At 43.3% G+C, this 18,599-nt stretch overlaps 1 protein-coding gene across 5 annotated transcripts in view; it reads right to left on the reverse strand.

Annotated features, from left to right (window-relative positions):
- OSMR (oncostatin M receptor) overlaps window positions 1-18,555 on the reverse strand; it is a 48,905-nt gene extending 30,350 nt beyond the window's left edge. For 4 of the 5 annotated variants that reach the window (XR_012377599.1, XM_073890969.1, XM_025867369.2 and 1 more), the window contains exons 1-3: window positions 18,424-18,555; window positions 5,173-5,258; window positions 218-390 (exon numbers count right to left, since the gene is read on the reverse strand). Coding sequence is in view for 4 of the 5 variants with exons in the window: in XM_073890969.1 (XP_073747070.1) it covers window positions 218-390; window positions 5,173-5,245 (246 nt within the window). In the remaining variant the exon portion in view is untranslated. Of the gene's footprint in view, window positions 1-217; window positions 391-5,172; window positions 5,259-17,614; window positions 17,792-18,423 lie in introns of those variants that run through there. The other variant, XM_073890968.1, reaches the window with a different exon arrangement.
- Between the last annotated feature and the right edge of the window lie 44 nt (window positions 18,556-18,599).

Raw genomic sequence — 18,599 nt, forward strand, 5'->3', positions numbered from 1 at the left:
AATGATCTATTCCCTTAACACATCTCATCCAACGTACTGAACCAAAGCTGTCATGTTTCTTGGTCCCATAAAAACACAGAAATGTAATTGTTTCGGAAAACCGTTTTGAGTTGCTAAAATGTTTCTATATTGGGATCTTTGTGGATGTTATAAAAGAAAAATCATGGTGTCAGAAAAGGATTTTTAAATGTTGAGCCAAAAAAAAAAAAATACTTACCACCCAGATGACATTTGATGTTTTAATTCTACTGATTTCTATCTGAAAAACCATTTTTAATTCCTGATGATGAGCAAGGTTGTGGACACTCCACTGTAAATGCAAACACTGATGTGTAGAATTGATAAAAACTCTCAGGGATTCAGGGGCCCATGGCAAAGGTTCAGACAAGACTGAAAGACCAAAAACAAGATATGAAATAACATTTAATAGGAACACAATTGAATAGTCACAGATAATAAACTGGTCAATATCACCACTGTTTAGTTTTGGAAAATAATGCTCACATGTGCGTCTTAGAATCAGACATCTTGCAAGTCTGCAAGGGAATTTAGAAATCACTTGGTAGATAAAGAAATTAAGGCCTAGGTAAATGAAATGACTTGCTCAACAATACACCGTGTGTTGTTATTAATAAAATGATAAACAGTAAAACAAAACAAAAGGATACTTTATTGGATGATCTAACTGGTTTAGAAATTTCTAGTAAGGCTATATAAAGAGGACTCTTGGCTATAAACTTTGTATTTCTGGAAATCGAAAATGAGTTTTCTGCATAGTTTACTAAATAACTATAACGTGGGAGCATACCCTATCTCTAGACGTGATTGCTTATATCTCAATGCACTAAACTTAAAAGACCTCTGGCGAGAATTTACTGAAGTCTGTGGATGAGACCAGCAAGGCACTTAGTGTGAAATAAAATAATTGTGATGATGTTCTTAGCTCAAGGAAGGACCCCAGCTGGAGAGATACAGGGGCTCAGAATAGGTAAATCCATAGAGGGATAAAGAAGATTGGTGATTGCTGGGGGCTGAGGAGGGGAACAATTGGGAAGAAGTGCTTCATGATTACAGGGTTTCCTTTTGGGGTGATAAAAATGTTTTGGAAGTACACAGAAGTGCTTGTTGCATATTTTGAATGTACCAAATACCAAATGTCATTGATTTGTTCATTTTAACCATAAGATGATTAATTTTATGTTATGTGAATTTCCCCTCAATTAAAAAAAATTTTTTACATATACGTGATCATGATCAAAATGTTCAAATGATACAGAAATTGAGAACCCATCATCCTACCAACTCATTCTCTCTCCCTTGCCAAGTTTAAATCATATGTTTTTCTCGACCTTTCCCATACACTTAAAAAAAAAAACACACTAGACTGTGCATTCCATTTTATATTTTTTAAAGTACTCAGGTTATTTTTAAGAAAGCTATAAAGGGAAGTAAAACTATAATGTTACTACTCATTATTTCTGGATGGCGAGGCTGAGTTTAATACTTTTTTTAATACTTTTTTATACTTTTATACTTTTCTGTATTTTGTAAATGTTCTTCAGAAACATGCGTTACTTTCAGAATCCTATGATATGGTAGAGTTTAGAAGAAATAATCTTTTAAGATACCTGATGCACTCCACTGTGATGATACTTCAAAATGCATAATTTAGTTTTCCCGGTCAATTTGCACCAAAAGGCTGAGCACCAGTTATTTTTCCAGTTTTATTTCCCACTGAAACTTAATCAATTGGCATTCTGAGTCCTGTTTTGTTTTTTTGTGTTTTTTTTTTTGGCATTCTGATTCTTAATGAGCTTTGGCAGAGTGAATCATTTATCAGACCCCATTCATACAAAGTTAAATGAAGTTGGAATTTCTGAACACTCAAAGCCCAAAACATGGTAGTCACTACCTATTATTATTTGGTGAGAGATTTTTCTTCTCCCTTGTGAATAAAATTTCTCAACTCTTTGGTTAAAGACAATAGCCATTATTCAGCCTCTCCTTAAACCAGTCAGGAGGTTTGGGTGAGTCTTCCAAGCCTAAGATGTAAGTTAACTAAAGGAGGTTTAGGGAAATGTAAAGTTAACTAAAAGGAGGTTTAGGGAAATGAAAGAGCAGATCCTTTATGGAATAAGAGGAAATATTTTTAATAACTAATAATAACCAATAGCACAGAGAAGGCCAAGTGCCTGCAAAATCATCCTGGCTCTCCTGGCCCTTATTCCATTTTGTCTGGACAGTAATTTGTTGCTGTCGGTCTCACACTCTAGATGAAGAACTTCCTGGAGGGCAGAGGCTGAGGCAGAGACATCTTTGAAAGGACTCTTGTCCCCAGCACTTGGCACCACCACTTCCCCACAGCAGATGTTGACCTCAAATTACACGGACCCAGGATCTCCACAAGTTCTCAAGAGCACGACAAGCAATAGCTCACTTAACATCTCTCCTCATGCTCGGCATTCCCTTCTCTCCAGGGCTGCTTTTCTAAGCTCCGTTTGAGCACTGATCACAGCGTGTTGTAAGAGCCTGGTTTGGGTTTGTCTCCCGGAGGACTGTGAGCTAAACAAGGGTGGGACTAACTCAGCTCGGTGAAACCAAGTCAAATAACACACCTGTCACAGTGTAGACACCCAGTGACTGCTTGCTAAATGAATGAGTCAACTACCAGAATCGACTTTATTTCTGGAAGCTTGGGAAAGCTACCGTGTGATGCTTTAGGTAAAAGAGGAACTCTGTATTGACATATGCTATCAGTGAGTGTTGAGTGACTCAGGTAGTTGGGAGAGACATCACTCGGAAATAACTTGGTCAAAAGCAAAGGACTTCCTTTGAGGACTTCCTTGGGAAATAGTGAGAAAAGTCAAGGTAAAGTCAGAGAGATTAAGGGACCTCACAGATTCTTAAGTCCAACCCCATTAGTTTTCAGATGAGGAAATGGAGTTTAAAAAAAAGGGAAGTGACTTCCCCAAGTGCACACAACTAGACCAGAACCCTGGGTTCTTGGCCCCGGCCAGCTCTCTTTTTATAGTGAGGAGCGGGTGGTCAGACAGCCCAGGGTTTAATCACAGACTGTCCTCCCACTTTCTTCACCCAGGCTCTCTGTCTGGCCCCAACACTACTTAAAAAACTAAACTGCAGTTCATTTGTAAGTTGGGACATCACACAGCCATTAAATAGAATGTTATTTCTAAAAGGACATTTGAGATCAAAGGTAAAAACCTTCCTCATATGTTGTATTGTTTTAAAAAGTATATATTAAAGTATACATACTAAAATATACATACTTCACCTGCATATAGTTTTATCTTTACGTATTATAGTATAATTTCCCAGTATATATATTTACACTATATACAACATACATACTTTAAACTATATATAGTTTAATAGGTATATACACAGCATAAATATTCCCAGTATATATAGTATACTTTCACTTCTATAAAAAAAATCTGCCTATTTACATCTCTGTCTTGGTCTGTATGTACTTACACAAGAGAACGGAAGAAAACACAACCAAATGCTATAGTCACGATCTCTGACTAAAGCAAATATGAGCCCAGCGCTAACTGAAAGTGAGTCTGGGCTCTGTCTCATTGGTCGGGAGAAGCCAGGACATCTGAATCTGAGTCTCAGCCCTGAGCCTGGCTGGATCATCAGGTGGGAGGCCCACTCTTTTGAGTGGAGGTTTAGCAGGTATTTGGCAGATACAGCAAACACCGAGACAAGAGATCCAAGTGGTGTGAGGACAAAGACAGGATTACTTGGCAAAGTAGGCATGCTTAGCTGAGAAAACTGGAAGCAGAAACAATGACTGGTGGAGAGAGAAGCAGGCAATGAATGATCTAAATAAAAGAAGCTGAATGGGTACATTCTTCACTGGAACTTCTAAGAACAGAGTGTCCTGTACGTAGAAGGTACACAGTCAGTCAGTCGTCATTGCGTCAGATAATGACACTTTACTAGGGAAGTGAGCTGTGCTAAAAGCTTGGAAGTAATGCCTAGGATTTTCTGGAGAGCCTGGAGCTGGGGGCATGGGTCTGTCTGAGAATCAGGGGCTCTATCTGGACCTAACTTTCCTATGGTACGGGCCACCCCCTCAGCCCAGCTGGGTCACATTTAGCAAGTAAGATAGATAGGGTGGGGGGTATACATGCTATAAATGAGAAGTCCTACTTCCCATCTTTCAGCTCCAGATTATGGAAGGTAATCAACAAACTACAAATTTTAAGAAGCCAAAAAAGTAGCATCGTCTCATGTGCCCTGAACCTAAAAGAAACAGATCTAGACTTAAAGAACACCGGGCAGAGAACTGAGCTATTAACAGAACAAAATCTCCTTTTTATTTCCAAATATCTTTTCACAGAGTTTTAAGGGAAGCAGAAAAATTCTATGGGTGTTTCTTGCAAACATCACTTTCATGAATCCATGGAAAGGAATTATGAGAAGAATTATGAGAGCATATGCCCACACTCTCTGTTACAAAGGAAGTACAGCAAAGAATCAACTCAGAATGAGGAAAATGTAAGGCTTTGTTAAACACAGGTGAAAGCAACACAAACTTTATAAACCAATAGACTCAAGCCTGAGTACCTTCAAACTGGTTCAAAGTAATACACAATGTCATTATAAACATTTTACAAGTGTTCTTATTGACACTATTTACAAAGTTGACTTACGGAAAAATACCCTCACTGGGAGAGTAGCTAAGTGACAAATACTATTTCTTTTTTCCATAAACAGCATTTCAGTACCTAGCATATTGTCTTAGAGCAAACAGCTTCTCAATGAATGTCGTTGAAGGACATCACAACTTGTTCAAACCTAGTGGCCAACTCTGGTCTGGTATACCTCAACCCTACACGGCAAGGTGCAGACCGAGCTCCTCTGGAGATGGCCACTCACAATATATCTACCACGAAGTTCTGCGGGATTAGATCCACTCACCAGTGCCCTGATGACCAGGGCACTGGCCAGGAAATGAGAGTTAAGGTGTGGCTTTATTACAATGAGCTATCAAGAAGTCAAAATTAGGGAAGCCATTGCTACTCACCAATTCCAAGTAATTTCCAAAGAAAAGACTTGTGCAACTTTCCTCCAAAGCACCAATTACCTTGTTTTTTTTTCCTCTGTGTGATTTTTTTCTTTACTGTTCTTCCCACTACTCACCTTCACTCTGGTATGTTCTCAAGGACAGCAATGCCAAGAGGAATGTTGTCTGAAAGACTGAAAAGAGAGCCATAGGTTCTGGATTTCTGAAAAAGATAAATTACACAGAAGGAACATTTCATTTAATTTCAGCTCTGAGCAGGTGTCTTTGACCCCATTGTGGTAGACAATGGTATTAAGGGCTCCCATTCTTCTCTCCTTCTTCCATTCATGCCTTTTGTCGTGTGAGTTTGGAGTCCCCCCCTGCCTCCCAAAGTAAGAGTATATTTCCCTGTTCCAGGTGACTTGCTGAGGCAGAAGCCATGGTATACCCACTTGGAGCCTAGGCATCAAAAGACCTTGTATAATTCTGCTTGCTCTTTTGTGTTTCCACCTTTGACATGAAAAGAGCATTTCTGGGCTACCCTCCAGGAGGAAAAGGAGCAACAGGGGAGGCAGCACTGAGTCACCATGGCTGCCCCCCCGGGGCCAGCCTAGGTCAGCCAGCAGCCGGCCAAGAGCGCCTGATACCAGATGTCGGAGCCATGAATGCCCACCGCTGCCTGCCACAGAGGCTGTGTGGCAATAGAGAAGTGGCCTACCAATTTCTTCAAACCAAGCAAAGGCTGGTAAAGAAAGATAAAGAAACAGAAGTGAAACATAAAAAAGTGGACCATGGTCTCAGAAGAGCTAAATCTGAGTGAATTACTTATAGAGGAGTCACCCTCACTCTGTCCTGTCTCCCTCATTAAAATTTCACTGAGGAAAACCCAGCACATTCCACCTAAAGAGATAGGCAGTGTTTCATTATTCAAGATAATTTCCGGTTTTCCTCACTTTAGAGGAGGGTTGTAAAAGGCAGGTCAAAGAGCTTCACTGATTCATCGGGTTTTTCAACCACAGGACAATCTGAGGGCGCAAAGAGTGAACCTAGATGACCTCAAGGAGGCTAATTCGTTCTTAATTTAATACTAAGTTTGTTAGTCAAGGGAAGCCCTGAGTTTCACTTTTCTACTTCAAAGTCTGACTCACCCCATTGACAGGCAATGAAACCATTCAGAGTCCATTTTGCCTCTGTCTGGCCACCCGGACTTCATCAAAAGCCAGAAATACAGTGAACCAGATCATCCCTTTTCACTGCCCACCACTAACTGGGAACAACAGTGAAGACAGAAAAAGAATATAACCAGCCATTAAATTATTCTGCGGGAGTCAAATCTGCTTACACACGGGCCCAATTGCCAGCAGAAACAAAAGTCTGCAAACAACAGCTTTTACTCACAGCCCTTTAAGCCTGTTTTCCACTACTTCCATTTTTGCCAAACATGGCCCTTCATACCTCTCTAAAATCTCTACTTACAACTTCAGATAGGCTCCTATTACAACGAAGTATCGAAGCCAGGGAGAAAATGAATTCGAGAGAAAATCGTTTCTGCTCAGAACCAAAGGCAAGGCAAAGGAAAATGCCAACATGAAGGGGGTGACTCTCCGCGTGCAACTGACCCTTCCTTCCAATCCTAGTCGGTGGGTACAGGATCCTATCCTAACACCGAGTTATCTTGAGGAGCGCAAGGTGCCTCTCTGTAAGGAAATCTCATCCTGTAAGTTGAAAAGCAGATGACTTGGGGAGTGATGTAGGGGGCCCCGTGTTCTCTGTAGGAAAGGGCTACTTAAAATGTTTTTCAAATTTTGGAGTTTAAGTAAATCAAGTATCTCACATGTTGCAAACTTTAAACAAATGTATAGGAACAGAGAAACTTAAAACTACAAGTTAGAAGCCACCTATGAATTAAGGGTAACCAGAAATTAAAGAGTAAAAGTTGTCACTTAACAAAATCGAAAAATAGAGGAGTCTTTACACAGGATTTGTTTCTATGGTCTGGGGATCACAGGAGAGTCCCCGAGAAGCATCGGGACAGTCTTGTCCGGAAGTCCCGACCTTCCCCACCTCCTCCCACTCAGCAGGTTGTGAATCTGAGGAGGTTAGCTTCAGAATGAGAGTCAGCAGCTGGAAGAACCTTCCGGAGACACGCGTGTCAGCCTTTGGGAAACGCTGCATGAACAGTTCTCCTGATGCCTCCGAGCCTGATGCTTTGGGAAGAACACAGCCACCAAGGGCTCTGAGCCAGCTGCTTCCAAGGCCCAGGAGACTGACCGCAAGGCCCGTGTGGACCCCCTCCTCCCCTCCCCTGTAAATGGGCCTCTAATTGCCCTGCGCCCTATTCCGAGGGTACCAGCTCTTTGCTGGTGAGCTCCTCACTAGCACAGTGAAGGACCTGGGGATGAGGGAGTGAGTTGTGCCAAGGCCCTGAGGCGAGGCGGGAGAGTGCGGGGCTTATTCAAGGAACAACAGGAACCCGTGTTGCAGGGGGGGCAAGGAGGTGATGGCCCTGGAAGTGGGAATGGTGGTGGAATTCAGGAGAGATCTGACAGAGCAGGCCAGGACGTGACAGGGGGTGACAGACGAAGCCATCACGGACGGCCCCCAAGATGGCCTGAGCCCTTGGTAGAACGGAAATTACCCTTCATAGGGAAGTAGAAGAACAGACGTTGTGGGCTCTAGCGGGGGCTAGACTGTAGCAAGCTCAATATGAGATGCTGATTTGATGTCCAAGGGAGCTACCTAGCCGGACACACACTTGGGAGTCCCTGGGAGGGGTCCTGGCAGGGGTATAAATCATCCTGGCTGCATACACACAGCCTTTAAACCACAGGGGACATGGGGCACCTGGGGGGCTCAGTTAGTTAAGCGTCTGCCTTCGGCTCAGGTCATGATCCCAGAGTCCCGGGATCGAGGCCCGCATTGGGCTCCCTGCTCAGCGGGGAGTCGGCTTCTCCCTCTGACTCTCTCTCTCTCATTCTCTCTCTCTCAAATAAATAAATAAAATCTTAGAAAAAAATAAATAAGCCACGGGGACCGGATGATGGCCTGGAGAGGCAGCGCAGATTGCTGTGCGGGGTCCGCGCCTGAGACCGCAACCCACTCTGCAAATCCATGACATTCGGGACTAGGCTAGACTTTCCTATAGCACCTGGAGGACAAGAGCCGAGTGCCGGAGGCGCTGTGAGCGCCTTCGGCCCGGTCTCCCAGGGAACCTAGGGGCTCCAAACTGGGGCCGCTCTTCCTCCACAGCTCGGCCACAGCGCCCTCTCCCTCTCTCGTCAGGCTCTCTCTCCACAGCTGTCCGTGAGGAGCATCGCCACTTCCCTCGGTCCAGTAGGAAAAGGAAGGCAGGGGAGGATGGAGTGGCAGGATTCAGAAAGGCAAAACCACCTTCCCGCCTCGCCCACACTTCCCAGTCCTAAGCCCAACTCGGTTCTTTATTTCTATTTTTCAGATCTCCATCATTCCCAACCAGACGATGAGCTGCTTGAGGACAGGCCTGGATCTCAGTCCCCACTGTCCATCACCATCCCAGCACATAGTTGCTACCCAGTTAAGTATCTCGTAAATGAACAAAAATTTGTACCAAATTTTCTCACATCCTTTCTTCTTTGCTTTCAACTTTATTTTATTAAACAGATTCCTTTTCAGGCCCTTCCACTTTTTCTGTTGCCAAATATTGCCTAATTCATAGTGTTTCATTGACATGTCTTCTCTGGGGAGAAACTTCCCATTCAAATGTTGTCTCTGTGCAAAACAAAGACACTTTCGAACGTCCCTCGGTGCAAATACCACATGCACGACAAAAGACAACCTTTGCCACGGAGATAAGCCTGCCCTTCTTCACTAGCACTTTGTGTTCGGTCATTCCTAAAATATTTATTCCTGGGAAGTTTCCTCACCATAAATAACCCCCTTGAGAAGCAACATGACCAGTCATTTGCTTCCCAAGAACATGGGTGTGTTGCCAAACGTTGCAGAATTGGCTAAGTGCCTCATGACATCATATGCAAATACTAGTTTAAAGAAAGAAGCTGTTCATCCGGGGTCGTGTGCTGGGAGTGTGTGCTCCCTGTGTGAGAGTTCTGTGCAGCAGTACAAAGGGCTGCATGTTCCCCACACTTCCCAGATCCATCTATCTTTATTTGTTTTTTATGAGCACTGCTATTTGTCTTTGGGGGCCCCTTCCAAAGGGCCCTTGCCATTATAGCACGAGATGGACCACCTGTAAGGCTTCACTCCAATCCACCACCCCCTTCCTCCTAAAGGAAGGTTCAAGCACACCTTCCCCTCTGCCTAAAACTACCCGGGTAAGTGCTTCTACCAGTTTTGTAAGGTCATCCCTTATTTCTGGGGCTGAATTGGCTTATGCACAGCTCATTTTCTTTTTCTTAAGCAGTATTCAGTTAAAGATTCCTGGACCTTGTGACTCCAGCTAGCATTTAAGCTGAGTCTCTCAGTGGTCAGGGAAACTAAAGAAAGGAAGAGAAAACCTTGATCTGAGGAATATTCTGGACCCAAAGAATACATAGGAATTTAGTATATGCTAACAATAATATGGGGCGCCTGGGTGGCTCAGTCGTTAGGCATCTGCCTCCGACTTAGGTCATGATCCCAGAGTCCTGGGATCGAGCCCCGCATCAGGCTCCCTGTTCCATGGGAAGCCTGCTTCTCCTTTTTCCACTCCCCTTGCTTGTGTTCCCTCTCTCGCTGTCTCTCTCTGTCAAATAAATAAATAAAATCTTAAAAAAAATAATATTTTGAATCACTGGAGAAGAGACAGATTATTCCCTGGAACAATAACCTGGACATTTGTGGGAAAAGGAAGTCGTAATAGTCAAGCACCCGGGCTCTGATGTTAAGACTGCTGAGGGTCCAATCACTACTCTGGCACTTAATAATCTTATCAACATGGACAGGGCACTTTACCCACCTAGGCTTCAGTTTCTTTTCCTGTAAAATGAGAATAGAGAACCTACCTCATAGGACTGGCATGAGGATTAAATGAGATTACGAGAACCCTATACATAGAAAATCCAATTATTGTTAATTTTTATCATTATTGCTATTGCCTCACTCCCCTCAACAAAATAAATTCCAGATGAACAAAGGTATAAATGCAAGTAAAAGGATCATTAAAATTACTAGAATATTTGTATAATCTGTTTTAGCATGATATGAAACCTAGAAGCAATAAAGATCGTACAACGATTAAATGAACATTGCAAAAATTTTAGTGCTATAATTGGCCCAAAAAGAAACTGGGAACAATAGTTTCAATACTTATGGCAAAGGGTTACTATCCCCTAAAATACAAAGAGCTCTTAGAAATTAGAAATCAATCAAAAACAGACAAGCAACCCTGTAGAAAACCCGGCAGATGATATGAATAGGTAATTCACAAAAGAGGAAATATCAGTAACCAAAAGGGAATAAGGAAAAACTAGACAATATCACTAATAATTAAATAAATGTAAATTATAATAATAGTTTGTATGTCTGCATGTGTGTCTGTGTGGTGTCCAACTGGCAAAGCCTAAAAAGGTTTTACTGCCTAGCACTGGTAAGAGTTTGAAGCAGTAAGCATTGTTACTCACTGACGGGCGAAAAGCACGACTTTATCAAGATCATTTTGGCAATACCTATTAAAATTTCAGGGTGCATTCCCTTTGATCCAGAAATCCTACTTCTGGAATTCTGTCCCATAGATAATATGCTCATATACGTGTGTCCGTACACAAAAATTATGTATTTTAAAGAACATTCATTGTAGTATTATTAATATTTAGGAAAAATGAAAACAATCCAAATATCTGTGAAAAAGAATTTGGAAATTTAATTATGGTGCATTTCCACAAAGGAAAACTATGAGACGGTCAAAAGGATGAAACAGATCTATGAGCTGCTGTGGAAGAATATCCAAAAAATACTGAGTGAAAAAGCAAGTTGCAGAACAGCGTGTGCACACAAACACCTCTGGGAGAGAAGTGTGCAACCGTGCAACTTAGAACTGTGCAACCATGCCACTTAGTACTCTCTTTAGAAGGATCTGCTGCAGGAACATAGCTGCCTGACAGCTTCCACTGCACATTCACACCTGAGCCCATGGTCCCTGCAGACTGCTCTCAGCCAAAGATCAAACCAAACCTTTTCTGCCCAATGTGGGACTCCTCTAATAGGCCCCATTCAGTCGAAGTCTCCCCATTGGCTTGGGCAAAACATTGTCAGAACTGCACTGCAGGTGGGAGCTCTTCTTTCTCACTCTTCACTCTTCCCTGTCACCTTGCAGTGGGTTTCCCTTGCCCGTTCGTCCTTCCCCAGGGCTCTCTCCCCAAATCTCTTGCACATCTATTTCTGCCTTGCTGTCTTCTACTTTAAGGATCCAAACTGGCCCCAAAAGACACACCCAACTACAAACCCTTATAAAAGTAGAGCTGGTATGGGATAAAGGACATGAGCAGGATGAGGGAAATTACAGTTAACTCCCTCATGTTCTGTAATTCTGCAACATAAAGAGTTCTTTAAAACGTGTGTGTTTTACATATATTTACGAATGCAAGTAGTTGTAATTCCATTATTTTCATATTTGAACCATATACCCCAACAGGGCTAAACTAGCTGATGGTATTTTGTGATTCAAATCCAACCCATAGCTGTCCAACAGGCCTAAAAAACGGTTCGAATTTTTTAGGTACTGGATCAGCCTATGAGCACGTCATGTGTGTCTGTACAAAAATGTGATCTCTCAGGTCCTGAGAGAATACAGGCACTTGAAAATTGCATTTTCAGGGGCTCTGGGTGGCTCCATTAGTTAAGTATCCAACTCTTGGTTTTGGCTCATGTCATGATCTCAGAGTCATGAGATTGAGTCCCAGTCAGGCTCTGCACTAGGCGTGGAGCCTGCTTAAGATTCCCTCCCTCTCCCTCTCCCTCTGCTAATCCCAGCCCCCCCCCCCCCCCCAAAAAAAAAAAAAAAAAAAGCATTTTCAAATACAGAAAGTAATCAATGTCCTGGGTAGAAAAACATATTGCCATTCCCTTCTGATAGACCAGCATACTAAGGTACGTGAAGCTACCCTATTCAAAGTCCCCCACTGGGAAGCCTGGGAGTAGAAAGAGGTGAGCAAGAGATCACATGAGGTGTGAAACATTTACTCATGATGGCCCAGCTTCTGCTCATTTACCACTTCTCAAGAGTTGGCACATACCGTGTTTTCACACGGTGGGACCAGAGTCCACGTTTTCTAAGAGTTCTTCTTATCTTACATTTTCCCAAAGTGTTCCTTATGCCTTACATTTTTCTATTTGGTAAGACACCTGAAATTTTCTATTTGGTAAGACACTTGAAATTATGGCTTTTCTTTTAGTCGGCTTAGATTTTATACTCCGACTGGATAGATTTTATGTGGCCGGCTTCATCTTAAAACAAGTTTTAAGTAATCCAGATAGTTAGTTGCTTCAATGATTTCAGATCTAAGACTAGAACTTGGTGTCATTTTTAGTGCCCTCACTAACCCTCTTTCGTCTGAGGAGGAGAAGAAGAAGGAGGAGGAGAGGAGAAACAACACAACTATAATTTAGTTCTTTCGCATGTAATATTAAAAGAAAGCACTTTACAAGTCCTGTCACCCACATTCAATCCAACAGGAAGTGGTATCACTAGCAGCATGATTTTAAATACCAGAGAAAGACTAGACACTCAAAGTGTGGATGAAGACATCACCCGAGAGATTGCTAGAAATGCAAAATCTGAGATCACACTTTTGATCTACTGAATAAAAATTTGCATTTAAACAAGATCCCTAGGTGATTTCATAGGCTCACTGAAGTTTGAGAAGCACTACTATATTCGATATCTATTACATATTTTTGTCTCCTAGGATACTATTGATACATAAAGGAAAGATCTACCAATTCCTTCTATGATGAGGTGCACTGCAGAGGCCATAGAAAGATATGAAAGTAAATATGAAAATGATCCTAGCTAGCACAAATTGGATGCTAACTCTCTGCTGGGGGCTTTGCGATGCGATTTACATGAATTTGTTAATTGAGTCCTGACAAGAGTCTTACAGAAGAAATTCTATTATTATAGAATTTCTAATATATAGAATTCTAATGTAAAGAATTTCTAATATATAGAATTCTATTATTATAGAATGCACATAGATGAGGAAATGAAGGCTAAGAAGGTTAAAAGTCACTTTGACATAGGTTGACAAAGTTAATCCAGAACTTGAAACCAGGTGAGACATTCCCCAAAGCACAGCACTTTTCTATCTCACACTGCTTCCTCCATCCTTGGAGCTCATACCACAATGGACTTTAAGGCATAAAGAATTTTTAACAATTATAAACCCAAGAAATCCTGAGGTGCCTGGGTGGCTCAGTTGTTAAGTGTCTGCCTTCGGCTCAGGTCATGATCCCGGGGTCCTGGGACTGAGCCCCGCATCGGGCTCCCTGCTCCGCAGGAAGCCTGCTTCTCCCTCTCCCACTCCCCCTGCTTGTGTTCCCTCTCTTTCTGTGTCTCTCTCTGTCAAATAAATAAATAAAATCTTAAAAGTAAAATAAAATAAAATAAACCCAAGAAATCCTAACAAAAATTCCAATAGGATTTTTTAAAATTTGACAAGCAATTCGTAAAGCTTATACAAAAGAGAAAATGTACAAGAATCATTTCTAAAAGAATTTTTTGGAAAAAAATACAAATATATATGACTAGATATATAAACAAAGCTGTAGCATTTAACACAGGGTGGTACTGGTCTAAGAAGAGACAAAACAGATCAATGGAACAGAACAGAGTCCGGAAATAGACTCTTGTATGAATAGGAATTTATTTTACTATAAAAACAGAATTTCAAGTGAGTTGGAAAAAAGATGGATACTTAAAGAAATGGTGTTGGGTGAACTGCCTAAAACTTTAGAAAGAAATTAAGTTACGTCCTTACCTTTTACTTCATACAAAAATCTGGTATTGTAAAGAGCTAACCGTACACATCAAAACAATAAAAGTATTAGAAGAAAATAAGATAATTTTCAAAACAATTTTTAGGTGCAAAAGATCTCCCCCTAAGCCAGGTGAAGCACAAAAATCATAAGATTGCAGGGCACCTGGGTGGCTCGGTCAGTTAAGCGACCGACTCTTGGTTTCGGCAGGTCATGCTCTCAGGGTCGTGAGATTGAGCCCCGTGGAGGGCTCTGAGCTCAGCGTAGCGTCTGACTTGAGATTCTCTCCCTCACTCTCTGTCCCTCCCACTGTTCTCTCTAGCTTTCTCTCTCTAAAGTAAAAATAAATAAAATCTTGTAAAAAATCATGATTGCAGAGTTGATTACACAAGTATTTAAAACGTCTGTGAAGCAAAAGATAGTTTAAAACAAAAGCATTATGAACAGATAAGCAAAATGTGGTATATGCATACAATGGAATATTATTCATTCTTAAAAAGGAAAAAAGTTCTGACACCAGCTACAACATGGATGGTCTTGAGGACATTTTGCTAAGTGAAATAAGTCAGTCACAAAACGAAAAGTGCTATATGATTCATCCATTCATGAGGCACCTGGGGGAGTCAAATTCATAGAGACAGAAAGTACAATGCTGGCTGCCAGGGGCTGGGGCCCCGGGGGAATGGGGAGTTATGTTCAATGGGCACAGAGTGTCAGTTTTACAAGACAGAAAGAGTTCTAGAGATGAATGTTGGCAATGGGTGCACAATACTATGAGTGTATTTAAAACACTGACCTGTATACTTAAAAATGATTAAAATGGCAAATTTTATATTATGTATTTTACCACAAAAAAAGCTGGTGGGAAAAAAAAGAACATCATACGAGAAGAAATATTTAAATCATCTACAACAGACAAAGGATTAAGCTCCTGAATAGGTACAGAGCTTCTGCAATAAACAGGAATCAGAAAAAGCAACTCAATAGAAAAATGAGCAAAAGACAGGAACAGGTAATTCACAGAAGACATGCATGACCCATAAACATTAAGAGACATTAAATTGCAGTAGTAATCAGCAAAATGCAAATTAAAATGCCATATCGGGTTTCACTCATTTACCAGATTTGAAAATTTAAATAAACAAAAAAAGATAATGGCTGATGGGGAAGGATGACAGAAACAGATTCTCACGCACTGATTTTACATTAGGACCTGGGGTGGGGCAGTGTTATGATTTGAAGGACTCAAGTGGAAAAATGGACCAACCCTTTGACCCTAGAACTCTATTTCACAGAAATATTCAGGCTGACACACAAAGATGAATGCACAGTCTTTCCTGAAGTCCTGTTGCCAATGCTGACTAACTTTAAACCATCCAAATGTCCAATAAGGGAAAAAAATGGATAAATTATATTTCTAATTTAGAATAACATGTAGCCTTTAACAAAAGTGTTTGTACTGACATGGGAAAATCTCTAAGACTTGGAAAATGAAAAAGTAAGCTGCACAATGTATAGTAAGATCTCATTTATATATATTAAGATATATGTATGGATACATTATTATGCAAATGCATAGAAACAAAATAAAATCTCCGAATGGTATTTACCAAACTTCATCTTTCCTCTTCTGAGTGGGAGTAGGAGTGGACCACGGTAGTTCTACAATTTATTCTATATGCTTCTCTATTTTTCTGAATGAGAACATATTCAGTTATTATTTGTATTATTTTTAAAACATAAAAATGAAATTCGGACAACCTGGAATAAATAAATGCTGAAAAACCAGTACGCTTGGCCCTTGAACAACGTGGGTTTAAACTGCACAGGTCCACTTATACACGGATTTTTTTCAATAAATGCAATACGGAACCGTAAGTGTATTTTCTCTTCCTTATGATGCTCTTAATAACATCTCCCATTCTCTCTAGCTTACTTTGTTGTAAACACAGAGTATATCATACATATAACATACAAAATGTGTTCATCAACTGTGTTATCAGTAAGGCTCCTGGTCAACGGTAGATTACTAGTAGTTAAGTTTTGGGGGAGACCAAAGTTACATGCGGGGTTTTAGGCACCCCAACCCCCGCATTGCTCCGGGGCCAACTGGAGAACTAAAATGAGAAGGGGAGGAAGGCTGGGAAGCCAATTACACAGCTGCTGGGGAAGAAAGGCTCACTTTATGTAACTCCAAAGAAGCCTGCTTGGAGGGAGGCATATTTCTCACAGTATTATATGTGTTTTATTTTTCCCTATTTCACTTTTTTTTTTTTTTTAAATCAAGGAGAGTTTCCCTCTCCAGGGAAAGGAGGGCCAGGTCTCACTGTTCCTGTAAGTGAGCAAGATGACACTCGCTCAGATTTCCTTCTACGGGAGCCAACAATGCCCCAGCCCAGTTCCCACAAGGAAAACATAGTCCTTCCTCTTGTGGAAGCATATTACCACTGATCTCTCTTTCAAAACCATGGTAGTTTTCCTGGCTTGGTTCCTTTTTCAGGACAAAAGGTTTACAAGGAACATCAGAGTGTCTGGGACACCTCCAAGCACACCTGTGTAGGTGCTCCTGGTCTTCCAGGTTAAAGAAAGGGATAGAAGGAGAGACCCAGTGTGTAAGAAAGTATTTTCCCCCATGTGGCCTGAGTCCTGTTGGACACTGTCAAGCTGGCCTTTGATACAAAAACGCTCAGACATATTTGCTGGGGCAACAAGAGGCAGAACTGGGACAAAGATGTAAGTCACCAGGAGGCAGGTTACAGCTGAGAATTAATTTTGTCCAGCAATCAAATAGTAGGTGGTGAGCTCCCTGCTATTGGCTTCTAATACTTCTGAATGCTACCAGGGCAGACACAAACTGAGCATGACCCGAAGGTTCTAAATAGGTAAGTGGGAGACCAGTGCTTTAAAAAAGATTGATTCTGAGGCGCAGCTCAGTCTGGGGCCCTTCAGTCCCAGGGGTGTCTGAGCGCATTTTAAAGCAGCCCAGGAGAGAGACAGAGGAGGGTAGTAATGGAGCACCACCTCCAGGACCACTTCAAAGAGGGTCCTAGAGTTGAAGGCACAGCATAGTGCTTATAAGCAGAAGCCTGAGCCAATTCCTGACTCTCACCTGTTTGCTGTGTGACCACAGACAAGTTACTGAACTTCTCTAGGCCTTGGTATCCTCGCTGATAAAAGGAGAATGACAAAACTACTACCTAGCTCACCGGTGAAGCTTACATGAGCTGGCATATGTCAAGTACTTAGAACGGCACCTGGGCCACAGTTCAGTGTGAACCATCATTATTCTGCGAGAACACCGAGGCTGACCAGAGGAGTAACTCCAGCCCAGTCCCAAAGTCAGCATTAGACTTGGGCATAATACCCCAAGTTTCTTTCCTTCCAGCTCAAATCAAATACACCACACTCACTTCTATCCTATCCTCTACAGTGACCCCCACATTTACTCCTCTTGCGTTGGAGTATAAGCTTATTCACAGAGTGTCTTCCACCCTGTCGGTTACCAAGTGGCCTTGCTCAGTGGCACCCAAACGCGCGCTTCCCACCACTGGGCAGGCAGGCAGGATGCATGCATGCAGGCACGGACGGGCTGATGAAGGACAGGCCCAGGACTATCAATAAAAGACTCACGGTGTCAGGGGCAAAGCCCTGGGCCACGCGGCGTTTTCGGAATCACCGGGGCCCGCTCTATGGTCTTGGAAAGTTCCTGAACCGCTCTATGCGGGTGGGGAGTGGGGCGCTTGCATTTCCAAGTCTCCCGCTGCTCAACCGGCCAGCTCGGTGCTCCTTCCATTCACGTGGCAGAGGAGACTAGGTGCCTGCCCGCAGCACCGCGCCACCGGGATCTCCAGGCGGCACCCGGGTGTGAGCGCCTCCCACTTCCAGGTGTAAACACAGACGGGAAGGAGGGACATCACGGACAGCGCGGAGCGGAGGGAATGTTAGGGGGCGCGGGGGTGGTTGGGGACAATTAACTCCCGTGGCGAGGTGTTGGGAGAGAGGCAAAAGTGGGTTACTTGGGTATTTTAACTCAATAAACATCCCCGACGACTGAGAAAGAAGCGACGGGACCGTGAACTTCCCGCCGGGTAGAAACGCCGCGGTGGGCCCCGCAGCGTGCGCTCTGGAAAGAATTAATTTTAGTGTTACTCGCCGCGCGGGTCGGCCGGCCAGAGGCGGGGACCCCTCGGAACACCGTCCCGGAGCAGGTCGAACCGCGAGCCAAAGCAAACGCGGAGCAGAGGCGGCGCCGGGCAGGGCAGGCGGGCGGCCGTGCGCCGCGCCGCGACCGGCCGGGCAGACACCGGGAAGAGGCTACGAAGCTGTGGGATCGCTCCGGGCGCCGCGCGCGGCCGCCCGCGGAGAAAAGCCGGCGGGGCGCGGGGAAGGCTGCGCGGGGCGCGGAGGAGGGCGGGCGGGCGGGCGGCCGGGGTACTCACCCCGCGCGAGCGGGCGGAGGGCTCCGCGGGCCGGGCCGGGTCCTGGGCGGCGCGGGGCCGCGGGTGCGGACGCGGGTGTGGACGTGCAGGGGCGGCCCCGCGCCCAGGCTATGAATCAGCTGCGGGGCGAGCGCCGAGGGGCGGGCATTACGGGAAAACCGCGGGGGAGGGCAGAG

This window comes from Callorhinus ursinus, unplaced genomic scaffold (assembly GCF_003265705.2).
Source record: "Callorhinus ursinus isolate GAN/ISIS: 27379988/994484 unplaced genomic scaffold, GSC_fseal_2.0 scaffold3, whole genome shotgun sequence".
Lineage (NCBI taxonomy): Eukaryota > Metazoa > Chordata > Mammalia > Carnivora > Otariidae > Callorhinus > Callorhinus ursinus.